The 15,621-nt window shown below is 36.7% G+C and overlaps 1 protein-coding gene across 2 annotated transcripts in view; it reads left to right on the top strand.

The window, feature by feature from the left end:
- SPEF2 (sperm flagellar 2) overlaps positions 1-15,621 on the top strand; it is a gene marked incomplete at both ends in the record, with an annotated part of 153,734 nt that overhangs the window by 23,851 nt on the left and 114,262 nt on the right. For both annotated transcript variants that reach the window (XM_080933724.1, XM_080933725.1), the window contains 4 exons: positions 1,087-1,151; positions 5,141-5,327; positions 6,895-7,083; positions 9,973-10,160. In XM_080933724.1, coding sequence (XP_080789850.1) covers positions 1,087-1,151; positions 5,141-5,327; positions 6,895-7,083; positions 9,973-10,160 — 629 coding nt within the window. The remainder of the gene's footprint in view (positions 1-1,086; positions 1,152-5,140; positions 5,328-6,894; positions 7,084-9,972; positions 10,161-15,621) is intronic.

The raw sequence follows: 15,621 nt of genomic DNA, 5'->3' as shown, positions 1-15,621 counted from the left end.
GGATAAAATCTAATTATGTCATGGGAAAGTAATACTATGCTTTGATTATGACTCCTGATTGCTTCTATTCTTTGTTGACCTAAAACAGAGTAACAATAATTGCCATTAACTAAACATGGGTCAAGATATGGACTGTGACCTCACTTTTTATTGAGTTATCTTTTTCTCAGTTCTATGTTTACTTCCTACCTTTATAAATGCAAAGAAAACTGAAATCTAGATGCTGACATATTATATCGTAGTAGATTGGTGCTTGTTAAGAAGATATTGACCCTAGATCTCTCATTCCTAAACCCACAATATTTTTGTATTGATACATGCATCATTTATGAAACTCTAATAATATAATTTACATTTGTATTTTAAAGAATTTATACACATATTTTTCTGCCTCCAATTTTGTATTTAGGAACTAAGTCCCAGAGTTTTTGAAGATTTATTAATATAGATTTGTAGTACATAAGCATGAGCTGAAATTATTTAGAGAAAAGCTTATAGAGTGAGCTAGGTTGCATAAAAAAATGTTCAAAACACACCCCACAAACACTTGTAAGAAATACTTATCTTTAAATAACATGTGCCTAGACTCTGATCAATGTCAATTGCATTAGCATCTTTTGGTGCACTACTAAAATCAGACTCTTTCTTCTGTGGAGATGGTTCAATGGTTAGCCCAGCAAACATTTCTGTGTCTGTAGTCCAGTACTCTTGTTGTAAGATTGGGCCAGAGACAGCATAATTCCCAGCAGAGAACAAGAGACCCCGAATAAAACAAGATTGAAGGAGTGAAACTGGAGGTTACACACACATACACACACACACACACACACACACACACACACACACATTTTTAAAAAGATAGAGAATCAGGAGATAAATGATTTAGGTGAGACAATTTCTATATTGTTTAGGGTAGCCTCATCTAAAAGAAGGAATCAAAATTATAAAAGCATTTCAGCTTGTCTTATCTTGGCGCTTAGTTACTTTGAGTTACTACTCTGTGTCACCTCTTACAACTAATTGACCATGATGAAGTTTCTAAATGGCGTCTAAAGGCAGAGAGCTGATGGCGAATTTTCTTTAAAGGACGTGGCCAATGAGATTAAGAAGTTTGAAGCACTGATAAAGAAGGACCTCCAAGCTAAAGAAAGGTAGGATACAAAGAATGCTTTACTTCTCAAAATATGTAGTAGGTGCTGTGAAAAACCTTTGAGCATTTAAAAATAGTTTATGGAGCATGTCTTAACATTCAGACAACGTATTCATTAACAACTTCAATCTACAATGTGAATGTGAGTATCAGGAAATGAAAAGTCGGTTTCTTTTTCTGTGCTCTTTACTTTATTGAGTTTACATTCATTTTTTAACATTTACTAAAATTGTTACACTAATTTAAAAGTGCTGTAGGGAAGCCTTGATTGGACTTTAGTTTGGTTTCTTTCATGTCAGGTTTTCTGGGTTTATTGCAGATTATAGCAATAAAGCATTATTGAATGAGTTTTTTTTTTAACCAAATCTTATGCAATTTTGTTTCTTCTGTAAATTGTGCCCCTTTAATAACTTCGTTTAATGAAATATAAACATATTCCATACCCCTTTACTTCTTCTTATAGGTCATTGAAAATAGCCTATTACATGCTCCTCCTATAGATGCAGTGTAGGGTTTTATTCCTTTATAAATAGAAACTATGCAAGCTCTATAAATTTCCATCTTCCAGAATGTAATTTGGAAGAATTTTATATTAAGGGAAAATTCCCCCAAGTCAACACATACTTCAGTCCCAATTTAATGGTTCTGAGTAAGAAAATGCAGAGTCCAATGAGTAGTGAAAAGCCAGAAAAGAAACAGTAAAAAAAAAGTTAGATATGAAAAAAACTCAAGAAAATTGAAAATATTTATATTTTCATTTTTCCTGTACTCTGAACAAATTCCAAATGTCCTACCTTGATCTGCATGTCCTTTATCATCTTGGTCTCTGTCCTGTTAAAACAGAGAACTTTCAGGTTCACAGGTACAAGGAAGATCTGCAAATCTGTTTCTCTCCTGCCATGTGGGTGCTTTTGAAATTCATTCAATCACATTTATCAATTATTACCACCCTTCCCCCAAGTACTGAGTCCTTTATAGTGAATTCTTACCTATATCTATATCCCTGTGATTTCAAACTTTTGAGTCTTCCATTAAGGAATTCTTTGCCTTATTTTGAATTGACTTTTATGTCAGGTAATAAAATGGGAATCCACTTTCACATGTGGATATTTAGGTTAGCCAGCAGTATTTGCAGAAGAGGCCACCTTTTCTCCAATAAAAGCCTGGTACCCTCATCAAAATCCAAGTGGCTGTAGCTGCCTGCATCTATTTCTGGATCCGGTACTCCATCCCACTGACATGCATGCTTGTTTACTCGCCGTATCATGGTGGATATGTTATCATACCTTTGACTTGTAATTTGATATCAGGGATTGAAATATTGTCAGAATTTTTCCTTTTGCTCAGATTGCTTTAGGAATCTAGAACCTTCATGGAGGATATAATCTTTCCTAGTTTTATGAAGAATGTCATTGGAGTTTTGGTGGTAAACATCCAGCATCTGTATGTTGCTTTGGATAAAGTAATAATAACCACTTTAATATATTGATTCTGCTTATCCACAAGTATGGAGGGGTCCTTTTTGTGGGCTATTCTTTTAATTCTTTTGTTCTGTTTTGGTTATGGCTTTGGTTGTTTCCCAAGAAAGTTCAATTTAATTCTGCCAGAGATTACCAAGAGAACTCAGAAGTGGGCATCTAATGGAGTCCAACTTCTCAGAGGGGCAACGTAGGTTCAATCCAGAGATAAGTTATGAGGCAATGGGCTTTTAAAGGATTTTTATCACTAACTCCTCTTTAAATTCACTTTGAATTTTTAGCTGAGGATGTTCTGGAATCATTTAGGAACTACATACTAGCTTGCAGCAAACAGTTAAAATTTTTGCAATATTTTTAAAATTACTTTTGAATTATACCACTTTCTTCTTCCCTCCCTTCAGCCTTTCCCAGGTATCCTGCCTTTACTTTCTCCCATGTCCATCACTCTCAAGTTGATAGCCACCTTTTCTTTATTAGTGTGTTTGTGTGTGTGTGTGTGTGTGTGTGTGTGTGTGTGTGTAAGAGAGAGAGAGAGAATCTGTGTACAAACAGCATGAACCTAAAGAACAGTTTCAGTAGCTGCCTCTTTCACTACTCACACCTTAACAGTCCTTCAAACATGAGTGATATCACCTCAAAGCCCATTTCTTTCCTCTTGTGAAAATCAGAAAGTCTTACTTCTAGCAATGTGTAGCCCTGTGGCTTCACCAGTACATGTATGCTGTCCATTGGGTGTTTAAAACAAACAACAACAAAACAAATATTAATATTATCTGCTTACTAAGCTGAGGTTCACTGAATATTCTATTTTGGCATTAGAATCAATACATTTACCACATAATTCTCAAAATACACATTTGACAACATTTCTACACGGATAATTATTAAATAAAATTCATTAATTGCCATGAGTATTTGGTAAACCATTAGATAATCAATAAAATATAATCACTGCTTTCAAGACACCCACATGTCAGAAAATGAATATATATCTTGAATTAAATTACCAGAGAAATTTACTTTTAAGAGTTTATTTTTTTAGTCATTTTAGCTCTACAAATTAACATAGCGCGATAACTTGAAATACATAGATATTAATCTGACAATCTATTCAGCAGCCCTAGTATATTTATGTCATTCAATATCATTTTAATTTTTGGTTAATAAGTATGTATTTATGTGCCTCAACAGAACTTCTATTTCTATCCATCATTACTGTGCATTATGAGTCTTTGAGAGCCGTTAAATTGATGAATAAACAGATGGGTGGATGGAAAAGTGAATGAGTTAACTCATCAATAACAGAAAATTTATGTGTACTAGATTTTTGGTAGAATAAACACAGTGTTTAAAAAGCTGCTGGCCTATATTTAATCTAGGATAGAACCTTTGCCACAGCACATTTAGGTAATAGAATAGTAAGAATTTCACTGAATAATTACATGAATTTCCATAAACATGCAATTATAGTAACCTTTGAAAATGCTTTTGAAACTGTCCAAAATGATTTGCTTACTTATTTTTGGAGATGGGAGTCTACTGTGATGTCCTGGATGGCATGAAACATATTAGTGTTAACCAGGATGGCACTTTTTTCACAGAAATTAATCTACCTTTACCTGCCAATTGCTGAGATTACAATCCTGTGCCACCATGCTGGGCTTTAATGATATGAAGTCTGAATAAATCTGAATAAGCATTATTCCTTGGCAGGTATCTTTATAATATATTTTATCCAGCCCCACTGTGGCTTTCCAAAGACATGTGCAGATGAGAATTGATGATTCAATTGCTACACACACACACACACAAATGTTTCTTTTATTTTTAATGATAACTTTCAAAAGGCTATGAATTTAATGCTAATGGACCATTTATTTCACTGAACTCTGGCGCACAACTTTTGGGAAGATCTGTGCTGATGCCAGGTCAGAATTCTGCTAAATCATGGGAGATAGGGCCAAGTTTCCATTGCTAAGCTCTCAACAAAAGCTGGACCACTGCCCTAGGGAGCCACATTCCCATTCCAGAGTACTTAGAGTAGCCTGCACCATTGTGAGCAAGAATAGAGAGAGAGAGTTGTAAGATGAGACCATCCACAGAGGAACTGTGTCTGCCATATCTAGTCTATTGTTGTTGAGGTATCTGCTCTGACATTTGCATTACCTACAGTTTGCTTACTGTTGACTTAAAACAGGAGAAGAGGCCAGTGGAAAGATGCAGGACAGAAGCCAGAGTCTCTAGTTAGATTGCAGAACGTAAGATCTAAGAAAAGAAGAGATAAGCTTAAGAAAAAAGCTATTCTAAGGATCTTGGAGGGACAGATCTAAAAGTGATGTAAGGAAAATGGAGTCAGCAGTAAGCTACAGGCTTCAACATTTATCCAATGCTTGTATTCATCAATTAACAAAGAATTCAAAGCAGCTTTCTCTGGGAGTCTTCCATTATTATTCCAAGGAAAGAACAGGTGATTAGACTGTGTTCAAATCTAACAAGAATCTGTTGCCTTTAGTGCATCCAAGACTTCTTTAGAAACCACAGACCAGACAACTGCAGAACTGCTCAACACTTACTCAGATGATGACTACATTAAAAAGATCCAGAAACGCCTAGAAGAAGATGCTTCTGCACGTGAGCAAAGGGAAAAAAGACGACGGAGGTTGTTGATGGACCAGTTAATAGCCCATGAAGCACAGGAGGTGAGATATTTGATTACATTAATGTTGCCTAGAACTTCAGAATACATGGCCTTTTGTTTATTCAAACAAGTATTTTATATACATGTTTTCTGTCTGTCACTCTGAGTCAGATCTTACAGAAAAATCCTCACATCAGAAAAGCAAAATTCCCACTTATAAATTTTCAAAGCACCTTCATTAGTGACTATAGACCCTGGGGTACTCAGTTATTCATAGGTTGTACTGTGGCCCATCCCTCCAAAACAGTCAGTTATGGAACTGGTTAAAAGTTACCTGAGTTTTACCTCATGGGTGAAATGGGAAAGTTTGTGTCTTAGTTAGCATTTGTATTCCTGCACAAAACATCATGACCAAGAAGCAAGTTGGGGAGGAAAGGTTTTATTCAGCTCACACTTCCACATGCTGTTTATCACCAAAGGAAGTCAGGAGTAGAACTCAAACAAGGTAGGAACTTGGAGTAGGAGCTGATGCAGAAGCCATGAAGGGGTTCTGCCTACTAGGATTGCTTCCCCTGGCTTGCTCAGCCTGCTTTTTTATAGAACCCAGGTCTACCAGCCCAGGGATGGCACCACCCATAATGGGCTGGGCCCTCCTACCTTGATCACTAGTTGAGATCTTACAACTGGATCTCATGGAGGCATTTCCTCAACTGAGGCTCCTTTCTCTGTGATAACTCCAGCTTGTGTCAAGTTGGCACAAAACCAGCTAGTACAGCCTGTAAACAAATTGAGACTATTCTAGGTTACATATTTGAAATCTTTCCCAAATATTCTAAAGACAGGATAGAAGTGAATCCTCCATTATTTTCACTTATTCTTTTATAATACCGGATAATTCATCCAGGTTGTAAGTTTGTAGCCTTCCTTAGCAGAATCCATCACATATAATAGTTTAGATAGTATGAAATGAACTACAGTACATTTCATAGCAATTTTAGAAATCGATGCATTTCTGAAGCATGAGCTACTTTTATAATAGAACAAAAACAACAAAATCTTTTCCACTTAGCTTTTATGTGAAGGTCCTTATAGCTCTTCAAACTGAAGCTTAGCACACAAAACCTTGACACAGCCATCCCACTGTTCCTGCTTAGGTTTGGATTTGGTTGCCCAACCAAATTATCTGAATCGTCTTTCCAAAAGTATTTGTAAGGATGCCGCGGGCACGCCCAATTTCCAAACTTCCAAAACCTTAGTTACAAATCATGAACTGCATCACTTGTTTAGAAAATTCACATAATTTGTTTTCCTAAAATTTAAAGGAAGTAGCAACTTCTTTGAAGCACTTGCAAGTTTCTGAACCATAAAGTTGCTAGAAAGATTTATTATTAAATCTTTATGATTAAATGGCGTCGGTGTCTGTGTGTGTGTGTGTGTGTGTGTGTGTGTGTGTGTGTTTGTGTGTTCATGTGCACACGTGCAGGCGTGTGAGTTCTAGTCAATGTTAATCCAAAGGGCAGAAGTGAACTAGCATTCTTTCACACATGATTTGCAAACCAGCCACTGGGTCACTGGGTAACATAGACTCGACTTTGTCAAGTCATTGGCTCTCATGCTGCTGTTCGCAGGAGGCCTACCGGGAGGAGCAGCTCATTCACCGGCTCATGCGCCAGTCCCAGCAGGAACGCAGGATTGCTGTGCAGCTCATGCACGTTCGCCACGAGAAGGAAGTTTTGTGGCAAAATAGAATTTTCAGAGAGAAACAGTTTGAAGAAAGACGACTTAAGGATTTCCAGGATGCTCTTGATAGGGAAGCGGTAACTAAAATCTCCATTAAAAGTTCTACTGGGTTGACAGTGTCCGACATGGGAGGAGGAAGCGCCTACTTTGTGCAACCCCCACCAACTGTCTTGATTCTCAGCACCGCATGCTGGCCACCAGTTCTGTGTTCGCTTTTGCTTGCCTTAAGTTCTAATTCAAATGATTCTTCAGGAAGCACTCATGAGCACTATAGTCTCTGGGTTTTCGACTATTGATGATAGTATGTGCCTCTGTACGTGCTTGTCAGTTTGAAACACTTGGTTCATCTTTATTTCCTTTGAATCCCTAAAATACATCTCCTCACTCTCTTCAGGTATAGTTTTGCTGACAGAGGACTGATGATGATCATCTAATTTCCATTTCCTTGAATTATTATGTTTTTACCTCGGATACCCAATGGACTTTCCAGTCTCTAAGGTTCACTAAGGTTACTAGTGTGAGCACTGATGTAAACCATTTTAGGAGACTATTCCGAGGCAGAATGAGAGCTTTAAAGAAGCTTTCATTCAATAAGAAAGAATTAGTTTAAAGTAAACAATTCATTACACAATATCTCTGGTTTGTGTTGTACTGCTCCTTCCTCTAAACTAAAGTAATCCATGGGGATGCAGGGCCACTTTAATTTAATCTTAGTGAGAACAGTGCCTAGAAACCAAGACTGTCTCCTGGGTATGTTCATTGCTACTATGATATTATTTTGAAACTTAAAAATCAAAATATCCAATGTGTTTCTCATTTTCTACATCATATCTCTTCTGAACTTCCTGTGTATCCTTTCTTGTAACAAAAATAGTTTTGTTTATCAATGGATTTCTTGACTCAATTTCTGTCTCTTTCCCATTGGGAAACTCATACTTATCAGTTTATCAATGTTGATGGCAGAGACAGGGAACTCCTGTGATTAACATGTGCTGTCATAAAACATTCGTAAATGAGTCTGGCCAGGAGAGAAGCTCCTTCGGGAAATAAGGGAAAACCATTCACCAGATTGCTGGCTCCTTCTATGGCACTCTATGACAAGGCACATTTCATCCAGACCAGTAGTACTTGATTTTAAAATTTGGTGCCACCTACTGTTATAAATAATAATTAATCACAAAATGTTGAGCAGTTGCTTCGAAATGAAATGGCGATCTTCTCATTATATGCATAGACAAGTCTTGCAAAAACCACAGGTGAACACTATTTGTATGTTTTACACATAAGAAAAGAGAAGCCAAAAATATAAAAATGTGTCAGGATCAGAGCATTCCTGTAGGTCTCTGTAGCCCAATCTTATTGCTATTCAGAATTACTATGCCACAGACTTTTTTTTTTATATTCCCCTTTCTTCTTTTAAGGCCACAGCATGTCGTGATATAATATAATAAATAAGATAGCACTGTAAGGCAGACTAGCACAGAGCTAATGGAAGAGGTAAAATGTACAGGGGTGACTAAGGAGGTGGATGGAAAAGAAGAGGAACACTGAGGAACCTAAGATGGAAGAGGGAGAACAGGGCTTACATCATTTCCTTCAGCTCCAGCTATTCTGGTGCCACTATCAACATATTCTCATCTGGCGAGTTTCTTCCATGTCTGAGCAAATCTTGATATCATGAACCATGACATAATGCTCTCTGTCTCAGATCTACCCACTCGGCAGGGTGAAAAAGTGAAACCAGGCAGCAATGAAAGAGGCTAGCGCCATTCCTGCATCCACCAAGGACAACGGATTGATCGGAGAGGTCATCCACCCCAAGAGATTAAAAGCACACATGCTAAATAAGACCGGCGCAGTAAAACAAATGATAGACTTTACATCGCAGTCCATTTTCACAAGTCTTATCTTTTATTAGCAGCATTGTGAGAAGGACTTACTCAGATGAAATTGTTCGGTTAATTTTTCTAGGCATAGAAACATTGTTAATATCTCTCCTTTGAAGAAATTGAAACTGGGCGAGAAATAAACCATTTGTTGGGATTCTTACATACTTGAACTTTAATTCTGCACACAAGTTGGGGCTTGACCTTGAAGATAGTTCCTGAGAAACCTACACTTGTTTCTGTTTTCTACTCACTGGCTGGATTAAGTCACAGGAGTTAGATGGTATTTTGGGGCACCTTAGCACATGGCACAATTTCTGAAGCAGCTGGTAGAATTTTCTGAACAAAACCCCTTCAACCAAGCATTGCGTTACTCTCAGCTCAGCCAGCCTGTGTTTTATGTAAAGAACGAGTTAAACAAAATGGTTGCAATCGAGTAGAGAGTGGTGATAAGATGTTTACATGTTTACTCTCTGTAGGAATAGACGTTGCTACAAATGAATGTTATGCTTTTATAAAGGTAGTGAGGGCTTTAACCCACTTAGAATGTGTTAAGTGTGTTATCTCAAAGCACTATAACCAAGTAACTATCACATATGTAGTCAGTCCATAAGATCATACGGAAATGGGAAGTTCAGTGGTCATAGAACATGTTCTTGGTGGAGGAGCCCTGGTCACCGAGTTTTTCAGTATCAGCCAGCTATGCTTGTCATCTGACCTAGACTGGACTGTTTCTCTGTTATCTTTGACTCTTTGCAAATGCTACAATTGGGAAACATTCAGGAAAGCCTGAAATCCAATATAGTTTTGTGAAACTAATTTTTTTCCCATCCATACCATTTTCTACTGTAGCGTTTTGCTGGTGAGATAAACGTGGAGCCTCTGTAGCACGGCCTTTCCTGTCATACCTAATGCTTACTGTAGTAATGAGTCAAAACTGACTCTTGATCAATCAAATCCTAAACTAAAAAGGGATTTCATTATACTTAAAGATTTTTTTGGGCATTATGATACTGTCTTCATATGAATGATGGCATAATGATACCGACCTAAACCAAAGGTTTGTTCTTGCTTTCTTAGGCTCTCGCCAAACAAGCCAAGATTGATTTTGCAGAACAAACCTTGAGGGAGAAAAAAATTCATGAAAAGATCTCGGTGGAAAGAGCCCAAGAGCGTTATGAGAAGCATTATGGGATTTGTGCAGAGATTTTGGATCAAATACTTGATTTGTGCACGAAGGTGGCAGACTATAGGTTGCTGACAAATAAGTAAGTGTCTCTTTGCATAATTAACCCAACATCACTCCAGCAGTGAGCATAGTGAGACCGCAAACACACACACACATACACACACACACACACACACAATCGATAGGCAAAGCAGACACAATCAATAGTCACAGCAGACAAATCGATAGGGAAAACAGACACAATCAATAGTCAAAGCAAACAAATCGATAGGCAAAGCAGACGCAATCAATAGTGAAAGCAGACATATCATAGTCAAAGCAGACATGATCAATAGGCAAAGCAGGCACAATCAATAGGGAAATCAGAGAAATCCATAGGCAAGGCAGACATAATCAATAAGCAAAGCAGTCATGATCAATAGGCAAAGCAGTCATGATCAATAGGCAAAGCAGACACATCCATAAGCACAATCAGTAGGCAAAGCAGAAACAATTGATAATCAAGGCAGACATAATCAATAGGCAAAGCAGATTTTATGAAGAGAAAGGCAGAAGCAAAGGGTTGAAAAGGATTACTTTCTCATATTATTTGGGGCAAGGACATGTCTTCATCTACTCATAAGTTTTATCTAAATGGTCATTTTTTAAGGTAATGACAATTACATAATCTGTGGTTAAATCATTTTGAGGTTAAAAATATGCTACAGTTTAATAAACTGAAAATAAATTATACTTACTCAAAAATGCAGTCTTTATTGCCTGTGTTGGAGGGGGCCAAGTAGAAAAACTCCGCAGGCATATAAATAACTCTACAGTAGATCAGATGGAGACTCTGTGAAAGCAAAATTCTTACCTCCTCCCAAAAGTGGCAATGTGATCCATTCCTTATGTCTCATGGGAGGCACTTAGGGACTCGATACTTGCCAGTAAAAGAACAACATTTCTACTTTCCTTTGCCAGAGCATTGTCAGGGGGAAAAACTCAAACAAGATTGAGGTACAAAATTTTCTAAACAGTGACACAAAAGGTCATCGCTGGTCATGTCAAGTAGCAGGAAGAGCACAAACTGAAAGTACAAACAGATGATGCTGTTATATACTGAAGTTAATTTCCCACAGATTTTAATATGTGACCTTGCTTGGAAGCAGAGATCTCACAGATATGACAGATTATGGTGAGATGGTATCTAATCCAATGTAACTGGTATCACTAGAAGAGAGAGTAGAGATAGAGAAGCTGGCACAATGTTATCACAAGGACAGCATGCTACTGAGCTGAAAGCCATGTGAAATCAAATATTTCCAGCCTATCAGAAAATAGGAAAGGCAATTGAGAATTTCCCATGGTTTTCAGAAGATACCTGGGCTAACCAACATCTTGAATTAAAAATTCTAGCTTTCAACACTGTGTGGGACAACCAATTACTATTCTTTTCCCGCACCCAGCTTGCAGTAGATTGTTATAACCCTGGAACATGAGTGCAGATGTCAACACTTGGATGACAGAGGTCTTGAAATTACCTAATTAAGGTTTTTAAGCAGCCATGGTAAAGAGCTTCAGCCAGCAATTATAAGCTCCTGGAAACAAATGAGAAAATGTAATCTGAGAAGAGAGATGCAATAAAAATTAGTATTAAACAGAGATTTTATAATTGAAAAGTACAGTACCCAAAATAAGTGCTCAGTGGTTGGGCAGAACAGCAGGATAACATGGACAGGCTGAAGACTCAGTGAACAGGAGACAGACTAACAGAAACTACCCAACTACACAGAGATGGTAGGTTTAAAAATAAGTAGAGTTCTGTCCTGGGCAAGTTATTAATGTCATGTCTGTCTTCTCTCATTGCCCAAAATACTGAGATGGAACATCTTTATAAGGGTGTCCTCTTTATTTTGAACCACAGCTTCAAGAGTGTTAGTTCATGATTATTTGACCTTGTTCCTTTTGGGCATGTGCAAGGTAGAAGATGTTGGGAAGGGAACTATGTGGTAGAGAAGCCCATCTTCTACCTGCAGAAGAGAACTGAGAGAGAGAGAACCTAGAGTCCAATGTTTTCTCCAAGTTGCGCCATCATGAACTAACTTTCTACCAGGTCCCTTCCACCTAAGAGTTCCACTCCATGCAAATAGTGCCACAGTGTAATAACCAAGCTTTCAAGCAATTAGGTTATGGAAGCAACTCAGGATACAAACTATTACACATATTATTTCAGTCCCAAAAGTGGAAAATAAATGGAGCAGAATCGTGCTCAAAACAATAATATCCGAACTTTTTATTTAACCTGCCAAGAGTTACCAATTTACAGGTTCAAAAATTAGACTCCAAATAAGTTCATATAAAAGCATATTATAATTAAATTTCTGGAAGCTTGGGAAAGATGCACCATGAAAGCTTCACAGGGAAATATCTAAAAAGCAAAATATTTCAAAAGATCAATTATTTCTTCCCATAAACCAGAGATTTCAGAAGTGACACAGTAGTTTTCAAGTTCAGAACAAATAACTCACATTATAAACCCAGCTGAAATACCTATCAATGGAGCCTGGAAACATGGCTCTGAATGTAAAAACATTTGTCACTCTTACAGAGACCCAGGTCCAGTTTCCAGCATCCACAGGGTGAGTCACATTATGTATTACTCCAGTTCCATGAAATTTGATGTTCTTTTCTAAACTCTGTAGCCATGCATGTGGCGAACAAACATACATGCACACAAACCGCTTCAAAATAACAGGAGAAAATAAATGTATAAAAGTTTAAAGAAAACTATCATAAACAAAGAAGATATTTGGCATTGTTAGACATGGTTACCAAGAACATTTGTCGGCAGCGTGCCTACCCTCCAGTGAGTGGCTGAAAGATGTTTTCATATGGAGAAGAAAATCCTTCTATAAAAGAAAATTAGAACTAGGCAAAGCAAAGAAAGCATGCAGTAAACAATAGGACAAGTGAGGATTTCCTTGTCTTCTTTAGAAGACATATTACTTGGGGATGTGAAGGTCACTGTGCCACTGTGAAGTGTACGTCTCAATGTACATACAGGAAGCCTGTCATTACAATCTGATGAGCATAAAGAAACATAAAAATTAGGTCATCCGTCCTTGCTTTTATTGTTAGAAGTAAAAGGATCCTAGCAGATGTATAAATTACATACACAATATAACGTCTGTTACACAAACTAAGAAACCTGTACAGGGTATGTTACATATAGATTAAAATAATTTGCAGAAATAATCATTTAATCCATAGTAAGAAGGATAAAGAAACAAGCAAAGAATTAGAACTCCATGAAATACAGATTAATAGACTTCACATTCATATAATAATTTCATCTCTAAATATATTAATTAAAAACAGGGATGAGGGAATCAAAAATATGAGCAAACTTTTCATCTATATGAAATTATTTAAAATAGAATGACATAGGCAGATTAAGGGTAAAAAATAAAATTATGGAAGATGTACATATTAATAAAGATAAAACAGGAGATATTATACTGATATCAGGCAAATAGACTTTAGAGCAAAGGAAATCACCAGAAACAGAGAGGAACATTGGAACATTGGTTATGTTCCTCTAGAGAACCATGACCAGAAACAGACCTCAAAAAATGTAAAACACTTATAGAGTGTAATCTGCAAACAGTGAAATCGAAAAAGAAATCAATGTGGACACACACATATATATATGTGTGTGTGTGTGTGTGTGTGTGTGTGTGTGTGTGTATACACACATATATGCATATATGTATATATGTATGCATGTATATATATGTATATATGTATATATGTATATATGTATATATGTATATGTGTATATATGTATATATGTATATATGTATATATGTATATATGTATATATGTATATATGTATATATGTATATATGTATATATGTATATATGTATATATGCATATGTATGTGTGTATATATGTATGTATATATGTGTATGTATAATATATATATATATATATATATATATATATACAAATGGATACACACACACACACACACACACACACACACACACAAAACCACTCACCTGATTTTGACTAAATTTCTAAAGCAATTTGATGAACGAAAGATAGCCATGTAGGAAATAATATTAGTGCAATTGGATAATCATAGACAGGAGAAGAAAAAAGTTCTTGACCTTGGAACTATTTACCACATAACATATACAAATTCAATGAAAACAAGTCCTAGGTGGAAATGTAAAAAAGTATAACATTTTTCTTGTGAGAGAAATGTTCTGTTGTTCTGTATGAATAGGCAAAAAAGGCCCTAGACTGGTACCAAAATCATGATTTGTAAGGGAAAAACCATGACAATTTGTACTTCATTACAATTAAATCTTATTGCTATACAAAAGATAGAAATCATTAAATGGACTCATAAAATTAAAGACCTGCTTTGAAAAAGACTATGAGACATAGAATTGGATAGAGTGCTCACAGTCAGCTTGAGAGAGGAGTGGCAGCTTGCATGTGCATTCCCTAAATTGACTGGAAGAAAAACTACTGACTTTCCCAGCCCACAACATCCATCATCTTGGCAGAAGTGCCGAATTTAGTGATGAGGTCAAGACAGTGTGCTTCAATAGCAATGCCCGTGGGTTGGTTGTTTGTGCTCCAGCAGTTGGAACCTTATCCATGTGCATATGGACAGGATTAATTATACTCACAGTGCGTTATAAAGAAAAAGGAGGGAGAGAAGAGGAGGAAGAAGAAGAAATGATCTTGGTAGAAGGATAATATAAACATTCACGATGAGTTGAGGACTGGGGTGAGTATAGTATGAGCTAATACACTCTATGAATACACTGTACTCATATCAGAAATCACAAAAGAATACATGCTTTTAAGAAACAGAGAGAAATACACAAAAACTTTACCAGAGAAGAAATAAAACAAAACCAATCCAAACTAGAAAATTCAGCAAAGAAAGAAAAAGACCTATAATGTTGCATAATACATACAAAATGTTCAACCTCATTAGACATTAGAGAAATTTCAACTGAGCCCACAGTGAGAGATAACTATCAGAATGTCTGAAATGAGGGGAAATGGCAGCAAATGCCTTTGGTTCTGATGTGGAGAAATCACTCACTCGCTATTAGTAAGGGTAAAAATTGGTGGAGCCCGTGTGGAAAAGAGCGTGTTGGTTTCTTAAAAAGCATAATGTCCAACTTTCATACAGACATTTTCCCTGAAACATTTCAGATGTATATTGACACAGAAGCCTAAGTATATATGCTTCTAAGAATCCATACAGTAATAGTTTAATAATAGTATATCTGCTGTTCAGGAAATGATGGTTAAATTGTTGTACATCCATACCATGAAATATATTGGGCAATTAAAACTGTAAGCTATTGGTACATTACACACCCTGATTGACTATCCCAATAATGATTTTGTTCCCTCAAAGGTGTTCTCTGGTCACCCTGTCCTGATTACCTTCTCTGGGCTTCAGCTAGGCAGACATTTCTTCACCACAGCTTCTCATAAACCAACAAATTGTGTCAGGTCAAACTGTTGC

Source organism: Micromys minutus (genome assembly GCF_963924665.1).
Source record: "Micromys minutus genome assembly, chromosome: 20".
Taxonomy (NCBI): Eukaryota; Metazoa; Chordata; class Mammalia; order Rodentia; family Muridae; genus Micromys; species Micromys minutus.
This window is presented reverse-complemented; position numbering and strand designations above follow the sequence as displayed.